The 17,313-nt window shown below is 32.7% G+C and overlaps 3 protein-coding genes across 10 annotated transcripts in view; all 3 read left to right on the forward strand.

Annotated features, from left to right (window-relative positions):
• ponzr5 (plac8 onzin related protein 5) overlaps positions 1-6,682 on the forward strand; it is a 31,926-nt gene extending 25,244 nt beyond the window's left edge. For 5 of the 6 annotated variants that reach the window (XM_087259484.1, XM_087259485.1, XM_087259486.1 and 2 more), the window contains 3 exons: positions 2,027-2,138; positions 6,167-6,321; positions 6,409-6,669. In XM_087259484.1, the coding sequence (XP_087115610.1) occupies positions 2,027-2,138; positions 6,167-6,321; positions 6,409-6,531 (390 nt within the window). In that variant the 3' untranslated portion in view covers positions 6,532-6,669. 6 annotated transcript variants of the gene reach the window in all.
• ugt5g1 (UDP glucuronosyltransferase 5 family, polypeptide G1) overlaps positions 1-17,313 on the forward strand; it is a 62,947-nt gene that overhangs the window by 25,225 nt on the left and 20,409 nt on the right. For 2 of the 3 annotated variants that reach the window (XM_087259836.1, XM_087259839.1), the window contains exon 1: positions 8,631-8,801. The exons of the other annotated variant lie outside the window; for it this stretch is intronic. The gene's annotated coding sequence lies outside the window, so the exon portion shown is untranslated. Of the gene's footprint in view, positions 1-8,630; positions 8,802-17,313 lie in introns of those variants that run through there. 3 annotated transcript variants of the gene reach the window in all.
• ponzr3 (plac8 onzin related protein 3) lies at positions 14,918-16,665 on the forward strand. The gene is given in 4 exon segments (NM_001327984.2): positions 14,918-14,987; positions 15,087-15,202; positions 15,310-15,464; positions 16,158-16,665. Coding segments are annotated over 3 exon segments (381 nt in total). The 5' UTR covers positions 14,918-14,987; positions 15,087-15,099; the 3' UTR covers positions 16,281-16,665.

A 17,313-nucleotide genomic window follows, 5' to 3' on the forward strand; every position in this document is an offset into this window, starting at 1 on the left:
AAGTATCAAGTTTTCCCAAAAAATCCTCAAGAATTGTTCTGAGTCAGCTCATTTTAAATAAATAGCTTATAGAAGCAGCTAAAATAGTTTTTAAGTGTACATATAAAAAAAACCAGTAGAGTTAAGTATCATTACGTTCTCATTTTTTGCGTATTTCAGGATTACTTTGTCACAAGTAAAGCTGTCTGTCTGCATATGGAAAGGTTATTGTGTGGGTGTTAATAACTGGTCTGTCCAGTTGTGTTATATAATGAAAACAGAAATCTCATTCCCTTATCTCTTCACACATTATATCAAACAATTAGTTTTGGCTTATTATGTTCATGTGTTTTATAAACACAGAAGAGAGAAGTGAACTGAAGTTGTTGAATGATTCGCACTTGGTCAAGCATGGCAGAAATGTACAAGACAGACAAAAGTGTGTTGAGTGTGGTGAAACTGCAGTGTTGATGGAGTGTCAGGTGGAGGGTCATGGGTGTTTTCCACATGCAGTGACACACCACTTACCTGACCAGTGACTTTCGGGAAGTACTTAAATGGAGATGCAATCCTACTCATATCTTTTCACGGGACTCTCTTAACAGTTGATCTCCATCCTTTCACTGCCATCATTTAATCTCAAATTCAGGTAAGATCTATTTTCAGATTAACAATTTTGGAGATATATATATAATATTTAGTCATCAAACATATTGAGAAATTAAAAGATCATACAATTAAATTCAAGCAAAATATTGCAAAATAAATTACAACCTACTAATTTTTTTGCTTCTCTTGATTTTTCCTTTTTTAAATTTGTATTTAATATTTTATGTAGCTTATTTTGTTAGATAAGCTCCAGATTTGGCATTTGTACTGACTAATTTAATGTATATGCACAAATATAATATTTTATAGCTTCCTATTAAATATGTGAATTTAAAAGAGAGATTTGTGAGGGGTGTACTCATATATGCTGAGCACTGTATATATATATATATATATATATATTGATCCACATCAAATGTTGACTACTGTATAGGTATGGAAATATGTTAAGAAACCTTCATACTTTAAGGACTTCCTTTGGATTTACAGGATTTATTATGTATGCGTTTGAGTAAAATATAATAATCACATGTTAACATTGGCATTTAGAGCATTTTTTTCTCCAGAAAATGACAAATGGTCAGAATAACAAACGTTCTTATTTAATATTTAGTTAAATAGGCTTAGTTTTCAATAAAAATAATGTACCTTCAAAATCTATTCTAGACATTACAAAACAAGTTACAGGGTATTGTTTTATCTAAAAATAAAATTGTACCTGAAAACATGGCACCTTTTTGATATTTTGTTATTTTACACACACAAGTGTGTGTACCTATTCAAAATGTTCCCACAAGTATAGCAATACCAGTAATAATACCATACCGTAAATTATAATAAAATCATTCATTCATTCATTTTCTTTATGGCTTAGTCCATTTATTAATCAGGGGTCGCCACAGTGGAATGAACCGCCAACTTATCCAGCATATGTTTTACTCAGCGGATGCCCTCCCAGCTGCTACCCATCACTGGGAAACACCCACACACTCTCATTCTCACACACACACACACACACACACACACACACTCATACATTACAGCCAATTTAGCTTACCCAACTCACCTATATCGCTTGTCTTTGGACTTGTGGGGGAAACCGGAGCACCCAGAGGAAACCCACGTGAACGCGGGAGAACATATAATCAAATCATCAAAAAATAACAAATAAATAGTTTTCCAATTCTTTTTGCAATTTTTACATTTTCAATAAACCTCATGGTCTGAGTGTGTCAGTGTTACAAACTTTATCATTGCAGTTTATTGCAGTCTGTCATAGTTATGTTTGCATTTAATTATACTTGATTTAGTTATGATAAGCTAGTTTGATTTAATGTCGAAACACACACATAACATCTGATCTGTGGCCAGTGAACTGCTAAATTAACCATTCATCATTCCATTTTTGTAAGTACTGAAATGTTTGTGTCTGTTGCAGGATTACGTAATAAACAGAATGACCACTCAGCAGCCCGGGCAGTTTATGATAGCACAGACCAATGACCAGTGGAGCTCTGGAATCTGCGACTGCTGTGACAATGTGCCCGAGTGTGAGTCTCACTCTTTCTTTCAGACTTGTTGATTTTGGTGTGTCTCTGTGGGTGTATTTTCTTAAAGAATGTCACTTTTGATGCAGCGCACAATAGCATTGTTAAAACTAGTCGTGCATTGCTGAGATGTGTGTATAAAGGGAACATCAGAGGAGTGCCAGTGCATTTCTGAGAAAGAGAAAAGGCCACTTTATTTTGTGATCATTAATGTTTTACTGTACATTATTACTGTAATAATGCTTTTCTGTTGCTATTAACACTTTAAGGTGAACTACACTATTGGACTGAACATTGCTGGCATTAGTTCACAAATCTGATTCAGTAGTTTCTAGTAGGAGGCAGCAGAGTTTTATCCATACATGCTGCTAAAACTTGAGAGAGTTTGTATTTTATTTAAAGGGATAGTTAACCCAAAAAAGGAAAATTATGTAATTATTTACTCATCCCTTACTTGTCACACATCTGTTTGAGTTTCTATCTTCTGTTTAATACAAAAGAAGATAATTAGAAGAAAGTTGAAAACCGGTAACCATTCTGAGTCAGTGGTTACCTTTTTTCAACATTCTTCTAAATATCTTATCTTGTGTTTAACAGAAACTGATAAAGGTTTGTAATTACTTGAGGGTGAGTAAATTTGGGAGTGTACTTTTCATTTAATGCCTGGGAATGTGTGATGTGTGTAAGTTTGTGAGCTTTGGGCAAACACTGCCACCTAATGGCTACTCCGGGCAACAGCCTGAAGGTTAGTTAAAGGCAGGGGTGCCCTCTAAAGTTTTTCCTCTAAAGGGCCAAAAACCAAACTTGATTGAGGGCTGCGGGCCGAACATATACCAAACCTTATTACAATAAATTTACCAAGGGGAATATTCTAAATATGTTGCTTTAAATCTTATTACAGTTTTCTCAATGGCTTTGGTGCATTTTTCACAACACTATTTACATTTGCACAAAAGTTCTTGCATTTCTCAAAACAATTAAATCATTTGTGTACTTCATAGTAGCAGTTTCTCATTCCTTCCAACAAATTGCAAATGCTTTTGGACATGCATCAATTGCTTCCATACAACTCTCTGCTATTTATAACATTATCATTTGCTTATGTCATTTCAGTCAAAATTAACTAAACTTGTAAATGCTGAATAGTCATTCCATATTAAATCGTCCTAATTTCATTACTTGAGTCATTACATACAAAAATGTAAAACTAGTTTTCAAAATCTGTTTGGCAAATTTTATTTTAAAAAAAAACTTTATTTTCCTGAAAATGTCTCAAAAATTGAACAATTTCATGAATGATTTACAGACCAGTGTATGTTGTAGGTTCAGTTCCAATATGTTCTGCAATATTGTTTACAGTTGTGCACAGCTCTACCCAAAGGAAGTGTATGTTTGTTGTAAAGGGGGTATTTACTCTTTTGCACAATGATGTGAATAAATTGGAATTGCAACGAGCAAATGCCGTAAAAATGTGAAACATACATATTCAGTGTCTTGTACTCAGATACCTCACAAAATGCAGTGATGTCTGATTTTACTGCAGTTTTCAAATGGCTGTGCAAATAGTATATAGTGCTGTCTTGAGCATTTTCAGGAAGTGTCATCAAAATCTGACTTTATTACATTGAAAAAATGTCATAATGAAAACATGACAAAGACATTTTATTATCTTGTTCATAAACAATGGTGTCAGGACTTTTCGTTTTGATGGTACTGACACTTTGATTGACATCAATACTTGCTTTTAAGGAATGAACTATTCATTTTGGTTATGCAGTTTGTCCTATTTGCTTTGAGAAACTGTTGTGCAGAAATGCACTAGTGTTGTGAGAAACACACCAAAGCGACTGAGAAAAACAGTAACTAACGCTGTATCATTTAGGCAATTTATAATGAACAGATTACAGTAAAAAAATAAACAATCCCATTTATAAAACAATGGAGTTCAATGCTGAATACACTAGTCAAGAAACAACAAAGAAACAAAGAGCTATGCTGTATTCGAAATGTGCCTTTAGCCGTCTTTTGTACTTTGGGCATCTCTGGTTAAAGGGATAGTTCACCAAAAAAATTACTCAAGTGGATCCAAACCTTTGCAACTTTCTTTGTTCTGTTGAACACTACAGATAATATTTTGAAGAAAGCTGAAACCTGTAACCATTCATGTAGTTGGAAAAACCTGTGCTTGTAAATGGTTACCGGTTTTCAGCTTTTTTCAAAATATTTTCGTTTGTATTAAAGCAGAATAAAGAAACTCAAACAGGTTTGGAACAAGGGATAATTTTAACAATTAACAAACAGTTCACTATACAAGACACAATAAAAAGATGGATGGATGGACGGACGGACGGACAGACAGACAGACAGACAGACAGACAGACAGATGCAATCAGTTTTATTAGCCCCCCTGAATTATTAGCCCTCTGTTTATTTTTTTCCCAAATTCTGTTTAACCGAGAGATTTTTTTAACACATTTCTAAAAAATAATATTTTTATTATTAATTTCTAATAACTGAATTATTTTATCTTTGCCATGATAACAGTAAATTATATTTTAGATAATTTGTCAAGACACTTTTGTACAGCTTAAAGTGACATTTAAAGGCTTAACTAGGTTAATTAGGTTAACTAGGCAGGTTAGAGTAATTAGGCAAGTTATTGTATAACGATGGTTTGTTCTGTAGACTATCAAAAAATGTATAGCTTAAAGGGGCTAATCATTTTGTCCGTAAAATGTTTTTTTTTTTTTTATTAAAAACTGCTTTTTTTGTAGCCGAAATAAACCTAATAAGACTTTCTCCAGAAGAAAAAAATATTATTAGACATACTGTAAAATTTCCTTGCTCTATTAAACAAAATTTGGGAAATATTTAAAAAAGAAAATAAAAATTCAAAGGGGGGCATATAGTATATATAAAGAGTATATAAATGGGATGGATCACAATTTTAGCTTGTCTTAGAGTAGCCTGTTCATAAAAAATCTGTGATGAAATCTGTTCTTTTACCCAAATAATTTTCCAAACAGTGTAAAGTGTCAGTGTCATACAGAACAATTACTCATTAGCTACAGCCAAGGCAACACCTGCCATTGTGATTTTATTGTCTCTGTCTGACAAATTATTAAAAACATTAGCATACTCATTTTAAAAGTCACCACTAGTCTCTGATTTCTATTATTCAGGTCAGTTCAAGCCTTTCTGTTCTTTGTGGTTATTAGTGACCGTCAGTCTGGTACTCATCGCTTACCATTTATCATATCTGTATCAAATCCCCATTTAGTTTCTTTTTGTAAACAAAAATCTAGATAGTTGGAAAAATGTTGATAACCAGACAGAAGACTTCAATGGGAAAGCAAATACACTAAATATTTATGAAAGTTGTAAAGTAACTACAAGTATCCTAAAAAAAATGATATGATATAGTATTGTATAACGAATAAGTATTTGAATGTTTTAATCAATAACCACATGTGCTTACTGGAAAATATGCTGTCAATCAACCTTTGTTTATATAGCACCTTACGACATCCAAGGTTGACCTTTACACCAGTAAAAATAAATTATACAACACAACTAGAAATCAAAACATTAAAACAGAGAAAAGTGTCAGAGCTACTGTTCTTTAAAAGCCATTTTGAATAAGTGGTACCTAAAAAATCTACTAGCAAGTACGAGTGGCCTATTATGACAGATGCAACATTTATAGAATAATTGTTGAAACTATTGGGATGTCAATATACACCACAGTATTACAGAGATTTAATCCCAGAAACAATGGTCAATTAATAATACATCATTCTAGAATGCGTTTAGGAATACTGCAATTAAATTACAGTAGGCCTAATGACAATACCACCAGGTGGCGTTTATTTAAGGCAAATGAAAGTGAGAGATTCCAGAGAAAGTTAAGTAGAAGTAATTAAGCATTCCAGAGAGTCGATACGAGGAATTACTGTAGTATATAAAGAAAAGTTAAATATCAAAGCTACATTACAGCTCCTACCCCTCTTAAATCTTGTTTTTATGCGCAGGTTGTTTCTCATTCTGGTGTTTTCCCTGTTTTGCCTGTTCGACGGCTCGTAAGCACGGCGAGTGTCTGTGTTTGCCGCTCCTCGATGGATTTGGCTTCATTCCTGCAATAACTCTGGCCATGCGCGTGTCAGTGCGCAGTCGCTATGGAATAAAGGTTTGAGGGAAAACAAGATTTAAAAGCCTTTTCTATGAAGCATTTATCTAGAGAACTTACCATGTTTACTTCTCTCTTACTCTTTAGGGCTCTATCTGTAAGGACTGTGCTTACTCCACTTTCTGTGGAGCTTGCTCATGGTGTCAAATTTCTCGAGAAATGAACATCCGAGAGCAAAGTTTGACATTTGTCACTCATCGAGCAAAATAAAATAAAATTGTATTTTATTTCAACCGTCCGCCTTGTTTTCCTCAGTATTTAGCAGTAACAATAGTCACCTGAAATAACTCTTGTCATCTGTCATTTGATCTGCACCATTCTTCCAGTTAATAAAAAAAATTTGTTCGACATTTGTCTTATATGTCTACGTTTTAATATTATTTTTTTAAATATGTTTGCCTAAATCTAATCTTTGCTAAGCTGCTTTGTAAATAATCTTTTAAAAATGCATTAATTAATTAATTTATTTATTTATTTATTTATTTATTTATTTATTATTCAAATTTTCTGCTTTATTATATTGTTATGAAACTTGGGAGAGATTTTTTTGTCCTTGACACAGACAAACACACACATGGACATGGTCAAAAAAGTTACATTTTGAAATGTAGCAAAAATTGGTAGGCCTGCTGCATCAAAATAAATCTTAAATCTTTTATATTTGAGATGTTAAATATATGTTTAATGTGCATTTTCCACAACAGTAAACATAACCTTAAGCATAACCGTAAACTTCTACAACCTTTTCTTCTTTAAGAAGACTTTTTAAGTCCAAGGCATTCAAAAATTATTTAAGTTTCATTTGTAAATATACATCCTTTGTTGTCATTCAGACCTGCAACACATTCCAAAAACAGTTGGGACAGGAGCAATTTAGTAATCAAGTACTTGTTAAATAAATATGTATTTGAAACAGGTGATGTCAACAGGTGATTGTAATTATAATTTGGTCCAAAAGGCAGCATTCAAAAAGAGTCTAGTCCTTTAGAAGCAAAGATGGGCCAGATTAGACAAATACCTGACAAAATGATTGAAATATTTAAAAACATTGTTCTTTAAAGATAGGAAGACATTTGGATGGTTCATCTTCACCAGTGCATATCATAATTAAAAGATTCACGGAATTTGGAGGAATTTCAGTGCATAAAGGACAAGGGCACAAGCCTAAGCTGAATAATCCGATCTCCGATCCCTCAAGCAGCACTGCATCAAGAATCGTCATTCATCAATAAGCGATATCACCACAAGGGCTCAGAACTACGTTGGCAAACCTTTAAGTCCCATAAAACATAGTTACATCCACAAATGCCAGTTAAAACAGTACTGTGCCAAAAGGATGCCCTATGTTAACCGTGTCCATAAGTGCTGTCAACTTCTTTGGGCTCAAAGGCATTATGTGATGGACCATCACACAGTGGAAACGTGTACTGTAGCCAGCAGTATTTAAGGTATTTTTTGGGAGAAATGGATGCAGTGTGCTTCAGACTAAAGAAGAAAAGCATCATCAAAGGTTCATCGTTTTGAACCTAAATGTTTGTATTTAGTGATTATTTCTATGTAAATATAGGCAATGTATTTTGGTGCATTTAAACAAAACTGATTTATTAAACAGATTTATTTATTAAAATCAAACACGCAACAGAAACCCCTTTCTTAGTGTCCCTAATTGTGTTGATGGAAATGTTGCTGCAAAAAGAAATTACTGTTTATAATTGTATTGGTTCTTTAGACTTTTGCTTGATAAAAACAAATAGTGTACTTTACTGCATTTTTTATTGCATTTATAAAGTGGATTGAAAATTAAGAAACTGCTGCTACAATGGTTACAGCTAATAATAGTAGTAATAATAATAATAATAATGACAATAATGAAAAATCATCAAATAATTAAGGGGAAAATGCAAATAAGAAAGCAAAAAAAAAATCTAATTATAATTATCAGGGAGGAGTAGCAATTTTTCAATGTTCTTCAAATGTTTAAATATGTTAAAATCTGTCAGTAGATGGCAGCAAAACGCAAGTTTACAATTAATCTTTAAAGGCGCTAAAATGAAGCTTGACGATGATTAAAGCATGGTTGCCAAGTCCACGAATTTTGAATAATATTCAGACTTGTTTTTAAATGTATTAATATTTGCTGATTTTTATATTGATTATGCAAGTTAAGACTGGTGAAGTGCTTTTTATAAATAATGCATATGTAATTGTGATGGCAAGCATAATTAAAACATAAAAATTGGGTTATTTTTATCTTGAGTTATTTGATCGGGATTAAAATGATAATTTAGGCTTTACCTTGGCAAATATTCAGTTTGACTGTTGTGCTGGTATTATTTTGCTGATCTGGCTACCCTTAGAGGTCGTGCAGTAGTAGCTGCTGCAGGCTCACTCAAGGTATTGTTAGTATTTTTGTTTGAAACCAGAAACCAAAGGTAGTTCAGACGGGTTACGCAACAATTATTTGGTCTACGGGATTCAAGGTAAGCAATGGCGGAATCTGGCTGCTAAGTGTTAACAATGTAGCTACTAATGGTTTTAACAACTACAGTAACGGTGAAGCACACACGAACAAAGAGTTAAAGCATCTTTAAACAGTATGAGGTGGACATGCATCGTTAAAGATGAAGAATGTGCTTTTAACACGAGAAATGTGAGAGATGTCAAACATGATAGTAAAACGTCCACTGCTTAAAGTTCACTTAGCAATAGGCTAGGATATAATGTGGGTTAGGTTTGTTGTGACTGGACTTCATTTTTTATTTCAGCCATACAAGTGAGAGAGAGAGAGAGTATGGTTCATATACGATAAATCATCACTTCACAATCATCACTAAACAAACTAAAACAGAGGGGATCACATCTTGCTCTTGTCAACCACCAGAGGGAGCACGACTATTAAACATACTTTAAAAAAGGACACCTTGATAGTAGTTTTGTAGTCACTTAGAATAAAGTGAACAATATGCAGGAATTCCTTAAAGATTTAGTTAATATTGGCAAGATAGATTCACACAGTTGCTGCACATACCGCAAGATGCTTTCCATTTGAGTATGTGAATTAATGTTTCAAGATGAACTGAGTTTTAAAGAGATAGTTCACCCCAAAAAGAAGAAAAACACATTTACTCGCCCTTTACTTGTTTCAAATCTTTTTCTCAGCACAAAAGAAGATACTTTGAAGAATGTTAGAAACATGTAACCATTGACTTCCACAGTTATTGTTATGCCTACTATGGAGATCCGTGATTACCTTCTTTTGTGTTCAACAGAAGAAAAAAACTCATGAAGGTTCATAACCATTTTTGTCTGAACCCTTTAAGGCATGGAACATATGCTGATGGAAATATTGCTAATAGAAAGAGACATGGTCAGCGACAAAAGATTCCCCAAGTATAAAAATATTTTAAAATATAATTGCAGCCTATATCGCTGATACAAGGTAAGGTTAATTCTCTGAACCACGTGCACCTAAAAATGTGACACGCATAAGTTAACAGCCAATAAAGCGTCACATAAGAGGGCCAGCGGGATGCATTTCCCATGAGAGAGTCGGCACAATACCCTTTGTTGAAGAATAAGAGCTATCATTATCAGAAACTTAGTGGTGAAAACCCTGCTTATGCAGCAAAAGTTTAGACCCGGGGTGTGCAAACTCAGTCCTGGAAGGCCGGTGTCCAGCAAAGTTTAGTTCCAACCCCAGTTAAGCACACCTGAACTAGCTAATCAAGTTTTTTTCTTCTGGGTTCATACGGTCCTGGAAAACATGGACTTTTGACAAGGCATTTTCCAGGCCTGATAAACCAAAAAAATGTTTTGGAAAAGTCATGGAAATTTGTTTAACAAATATCTGTGTACCTGAATATATTTGAGATGATAATATTGGGTAAATTTCAAATACAATTGCGATGTCTATCCCTTCACCTGCATTCATTGTGTGGAGCAAAAAGCAGCTATTGTAAGATAGTGTGGGTGCTAAAGGCTAACTTGTGCTAATTCAATAAGTTGTGAATTTCTAAAAATGTTCACACAAGATATTTCCTAAAAACTATTTTACAGGTATAAAATAAACATAAAACAATGTTTTTTTGATATGATGTAATAAATTTGAACATGCCTTTTTTTCTTATTTACCACATGTACGCAGCCATCACATGAAACATTTGGTCGTGAATATTTACCTGCAAGTTTTTGAAAAGTCATGGAAAAGTCCTAGAGTTTTAGTAGTAAAAATTTGTATGTACCCTGTTTCTAGGTATAGTAGAAATTTACAGGCAGGTGTGTTGAAGCAGTTGGAACTAAACAGGACACCAGCCCTCCAGGACTGAGTTTGGACACCCCTGGTTTAGACGAAACATTATTTATTTAAAAATTAATAATATTTTATAATGTAGGTAACTAGTGTGTATACATATACAGCTGCCACTAATGTAGTCATATCTATATACACTATATCCTATTTGTTTTTGGAATGGAATACTATTGGAATACTACTGGAATACATACTTTTCTTATATAACACAATATAAAATATTTACAGTTTTCATAATAGAAATAAATTATTAGTAACAAGACGAATTTAACACAAAATTGCTTTTAGTGTTAAAAGTTTTCATTTGGAGCAATATACAGTTGAAGTCTGAATTATTAGCCCTCCTGTGGTTTATTTATTTTTTGTTCTTTTTTAAATATTCCACAAATGATTTTTAACAGAGCAAGGAATTTGTCACAGTATTTCCTACAATATTATTTCTTGTGGAGAAAGTCTTATTTGATTATTTCGGCTACAGTTAAAAAAAAAACCAAAGCAGTTAAATAACAAAACATTTTAGGGTCAATATTATTAGAGCCTAGTCAAGCTTTTAAATGTCACTTTAAGCTGTATAGAAGTGTCTTGAAAAATATCTAGTCAAATATTGTTTACTGTCATCATGGCAAAGATTAAAGAAATCAGTTATTAGAAGTTGATTATTAAAACTATTATGTTTAGAAATGTGTTGAAAAAAAATCTTCTTTCCGTTAAACAGAAATTGTTAAAGCTTTTATCTAAACCAACTTATAAGTGGGGATGAGAAGAAGCACTTCATCATCATTCATCAGACAGTAGCAGTATATAATGCCATGATAAGTCAAGTTACTGAATCTAAATCTTTTTAAATTATTGATTAAAAGTCTGAAAAATGTTTTCCCACTCATATGCGAAGCACACTAAGATGAAACCTGCAATAAAAACCTGATCAAAACCAAGCCACGTTCTTGTGCCAAACTACATGCAAACAGGCAGTGTTGAGGATAACACATTACAACACGAGTTACGTAATAATATTACTTTTACGAGTAAAGTAACACAATTCAATTCATGCTTATTTCTATAACGCTTTTACAATGTAGATTGTGTCAAAGCCGCTTAACATAGAAGTTCTAGTGAGGTCCAGATTTCGTAATTAAGTAATAATATTTGAGTTACTTTTTAAAATATGAATGTAATCCAAGTTACTTATTAGCTTAGTTCATTCGCTTTTAAAAAATAAATTGCTCAATTAAATTGATGTAGTCACATTAAATCCCACACAGAAAATGCAGGAAGAGACAGAAATAAAGATGGCACTGTACAAAAATTCTGTTATTTTACTTTTTTTTTCAGCAGCTGGGGTGCCGGGGAAAAAAACATAAAATAACGAATATTAAGTTACAGAAATTTACCGTAAAATAACAAAAGTGAAATTACAGATATTTCCTTAAATTTAAATTTCCAGTAAATTTCTGTAATCTAACGTCTGATATTTTATGTTAATATCGGATTAACCTAATAGCGGATAAAATAACAAATTCAATTTACAGTGTACATTCCTGCGACGGAAAAATTCTCTTTAATTTGAGCGCATTGAAGAAACAGAAAACAGAATATTCTGAATGGACTGTGATTTGACTTTTTTAATAAGTAGCAAAATGCATCGCTTTAAAGTTTTATTAATCTGTAAATACGTATGGCATGTGGAGCTTTGGGGTCAGGAAGTTCTCAGAAGATAACATTATCCAACATTCATATTTTTTTTATCCAACATTTTTTTTTTCAACTTTTTTTTTGGGGGGGGGGGGTGTATATGCTGTTGTATTTTGCATAATGTCGTTGTATTTGCAATGTTGTTGTATTTACACTTTCATTTTATTTGCACTGTCTGTATTTTGCACTGCCGTTGTATTTGCACTATTTGTATTTTGTACTGTCTGGAGCCAGCACCTAAGCTTTTCACTCATTAAAACACACGTGCTGCTGATGATGTGACAATAAAAGTGATTTTATTTGGTTTGATATATTTTTTAAAGGTTAATAAAGGTTATACAGTGCGTTGTTAGTTAAAGAGCTCCTCTATTTAAAAAAATACATTTAAAAAGCCCTGCAAATTCTGAAAGAGATCAAGCCTTAGCAAGTGAGAAAAAGCTTAAAAAAACTTAAGTAAATTTTAAAAAGTAATGTAACGCATTACTTACCAAAAGTAACTTAGTAGCAAAGGTAGTTACTTTTTGGGGGGAGTAACACAATATTGTAAAGCATTACTTTCTAAAGTAACTTTCTCCAACACTGCATACGTGTAACTAACCAAATCTTGACACAACTGCAGCTCTTTATTGTTTTGATTAAAGCTATTAAATTTTTATGTAAATAAAACCTTACCCAATTTTGAGCCTGTGTGATTTGCAGCCTGTTGTTTGCTGACAGGAGTGTCATCGGTGTGCACTTCTTCTTCTGCTGTTGTAGCTCATCTGCTTCAAAGTTTGTTGTGATGCTCTCATGCAGACCTCAGTTGTAAAGTGTGGTTGAGATACCGTTGCCTGTCTATCAGCTCAAAGCGAATCTCCTTTGACCTTTAAAATCAACAAGGCATTTTTATCATCAGTATTGTCGCCACTGTCACTTATCGAACAATCCCTTTAGACAATTTGCATACTAGCTTTTGCAGTCTCTCCCAAGTGTGTAACAACTACGACTGAGTTGCTTTCTAAGAGTAGTATTTCAACAATTGCATATTTAAATGTGGAATATGTAGAAAATGCAGCAGTTTAGGAAAGTGGTGATTTTGAAGCAATTCCGTCATTCATTAGGTCAGTAATGATATATTAAATCATCATGCAATTACAGCTCTTTGCAGTGAAGTGTGAATTCCAGCACTTGTACAAACAAAAGTTCAAATAGCTTTATTAGCATGGAGGAGGGTCTACACCTGTGTGTTGCCTCAGGGGGGTCCATTCCTGAGTGACATCTGTTTGATTGCTTTTTGTGTAGCAAACTTTCTTCTTCTATACATAATAGCGTATACTATTCAAAACACTTTCACGTCTGGCACGTACGTGTGGAGTTCTGTGAAAAAGCGTGAGACTGGATCAAAAAGGGAAGAACATTGTGTCTTGTGCGGTAGAAATGATGGTCTAACTCAATTTTTGACTTGACTTGTCAAACTCAGATGTGTATTTCTTTTGGTTAGATGTAAAATTGCTAATACAGGGTGGGCTATTTATATGGATAAAACCTAATAAACTTATTGGGAATTTCACAAGAAAAACAATGGTGTGCTTGGTTTTAAACGTAACTTTATTCTTTAATGAGTTCTCACAAGCCCTTGTACATATACTAATGTGCCACAAACAGGACGTAATTAACACCAACCATTCCCATTGTATTAAGGTGTATCATATAAACCCTGTACATTTGACTTGGATGCCTTTTCCAGAATAAACAGAAAAAATTGCTTTCTTGCTAAGAATTTATTGGTAACTATGGAGCCAGATCAGTCTCAAAAATAATACATTTACAAAATAAAATTCCTACATGCACAATTTATGTTTCCAATATCAATTTGTATGTTCAAAACATGATTTATAAATACGCAAATCTAAAAGATGTTGCCTGTTTATTTTAGTATCATTATATGAATAAATTATTTTGTAAGAAATAAAATTGCATAAAATTCATAAAATATTATTTTGAAATTATATTTTGATAATGAAAAATCATTATCGCAACACTTAACAAGTAAAACGCATCCCTATTGAGTATTTAGGTGATAACTACCCCCAAAAATGTTGATTTTGTCATCATTTACTAAGCCTCAATCCTTTATGAACTTATGAAAGATATTTTGAAGAATGTTAGAAGCCTGTAACCATTGACATCCATAGTATTTCTTTTTCCAACTATGGATTTCAATGGCTGCTGGTTTCCAATGTTCATCAGAATAAAAAAAAACGTATAAAAGTTTGGAACAACTTGAGGTTTGAGCATATAGTCTGTAAATTCTTATCTTCAGGTGAACTATCCCTTTAAATGTGAACACTGAAAAGTAAACATACTGCATTTGTTCTTTTTACGTTCCTTTTTTTCTCACCAACAATTCTCAGTATGTATTTTCATAAAAAACTCAATATTTCTCACGTCAGCAGAAGAGGTAATCACCTGAAATCTATCGATAAAGAGAAAAGCATGTACCCGATGAACCTGTTCTGACTGTGTGGAGACGTAGCGTTGATGCTAATCTCCTGTCTCTTCACGTGTGTACGTGTGTTTAGCCACTGTCAACTCTATAAAGCACAGTCAGACTCTCAAAAGCGCTCAGTCTCGTCTTCAACCTCATCCTCGAAGCCTGTCTTATTCATCTATCTCCTCACTCACGGTAAGAACTGCACTCAATGGGTTTCATAACAAGAGCTAATACCTTTTCATTACATGCATTTTTCACTTTTTCTAAGCATTATTTAATTTGTGTTAACAGAGCTCTAGTCATCATGGCTACTAAGATGATCATTCAGCAGCCTAAGCCACTAGTTTTGGCTCCTGGTTCCGACCAGTGGTCCACCAGCATTTGTGAATGCGACAACCTCCATGAATGTGAGTACTTTTCATGCCTTCACGTAACATTAGTGAGGCTCAATAGTGTGTATGTAATTGTTTTTTGTGAATGTGTGGTGACTGATTTGCGTGATCTTGTGCGGCAGGTTGTTTTGCTGTCTGGTGTTCTCCGTGTTTCGCCTGCATCACAGCCCGGGATCATGGAGAATGTCTCTGTCTGCCTCTGTTGGACAGTTTTGGCCTCTGCCCACCAATCACTATGGCTATGAGAGTGTCTGTCCGACGCACCTACGGGATTGAGGTGAACATTTTGGATTTCACTTCAAAAAAAACTTTTGACATCATTAAAACAAAAAAATTAATGTATAAATGTTAGCAAAAAGACTTGTATTTACATAATGAAACATAAAATAAGTATTAATTAGAAGTAGAACATTTTAATTACATTTAATTTAAATGAGTTGTTTAAGTTTTTGCTCTTCAGGCAAGAGTGCAATAACATTTTTGCTGAATAAAAGTGTTTTGTTTCAGTGAATTATTCAGTGGATTATAAATCTAAATAATCCAATAAACTTGACAAAATAGTATTTTTGTATAATATATCTGCAATTTATTAACTCTTTTTCAGTTTCTAGATACACATATTAAAGAAGTATTATATATATATATATATATATATATATATATATATATATATATATATATATATATATATATATATATATACTTGTATAACAACATACAAGTAAATATATTGATGCAGTTTAACTCAATTAATTTGTAGATACAAATATAAGAAATGCTTTATTTACAATATGAACTTCATGCATGAAAGTATGCAAAATGTATGAATAACATGCAAGAAAAAAGTTGATTTAAAACTGGTATCATATGCTAGAATTGAATTACTAAAATTCTAGATGTGTCATTCTGATCATACTGAATTGTATATTGGGTTACTGATGCTCTATCTCTCTCTGTGTCTCTGTAACAGGACTCTATCTGCAATGACTGTGTGCTGTCCTTCTGCTGCGGGCCGTGTTCTTACTGTCAGATTAGACGCGAACTAAAATCTCGCAATCATCCGGTCAGCCTCTTCTGCAACAAAGTCAAATAAAGCACTTGACCAGCTTCAATCATCATCATCATCTTTAACCCTAACTAATGAAATCAAATAAATTTTGTAAGCATATTGGGAAAGTGTAAAACTTACTGTTTGGAATTCAGTACTGACCCGAGGAGTAGTGTGTGGACTTCATCTGTCGCCTGATAAGGAATGAAGACTGAAAATGCTTGGCTAAATGATGTAATATTTATAGTAATAATATTATGAATGTGTTATTAGGCTTTGAGCACAATGGCACTCTGTTTATATCGACTGTGAGATAATTATTTGTTTGTAAAGTCTTGTTCATTGTTTCGATGCTTTTCGTTTAGAATTTTTTTTAATATAATTTGTTATTGCACATGTGTTGAAATAAAAAGAATTGTGATAAACTGTGCATATTTCGTTTGTTTCATTGTGTCCAATAATTCAGGATCAAGTCATAAACCAGAATCTGTAAACATTTATTAAAAACAAAGTGGGGAAAGATATTCATTTTTATTTGTACACTGTAAAATATTGTTGCAGCCTTACATTTTTTTAGTTGAATATAATTAACTTTTTTAGACTTTTCATCTTACATCAATCAAACTGACTAAAAATTTAACTTAATAACACTTCTTTGTAGAACTTAAATTTTGATGAAACCTGATTAACTTATTAAAACAAGTTAAAGCAACATAAAAAGATCTGTATAGTCTTTACAGTATATGAATTACATCTTTAAAAGTATCATTACTGTTTTATTCCACTAAAATAGTTCCAATAGTTTATGTTAGTAAAATAATTATGTATGTAACCTTGATGTAAAGCTTTATTAATCATAGTTCACATCTACTAATGCATTTTTTAAAATCCAAAAATGTGCTTAACACGTTTTATGTTAAAAAACTAAGACTGAACAACTTTTTTTTCATTAACAAAGATTAAAAAAATGTAATGTATTGTTTGTTCATGTTAATAAATTGAATCAAATAAGTGTAAAATAATTGATATTTTAATAATTAGTGTAATTGTTTTATGTTAATAATAAGTAGCACTATTT

This window comes from Danio rerio, chromosome 7, assembly GCF_052040795.2.
Source record: "Danio rerio strain M-AB ecotype USA chromosome 7, GRCz13ab, whole genome shotgun sequence".
Lineage (NCBI taxonomy): Eukaryota > Metazoa > Chordata > Actinopteri > Cypriniformes > Danionidae > Danio > Danio rerio.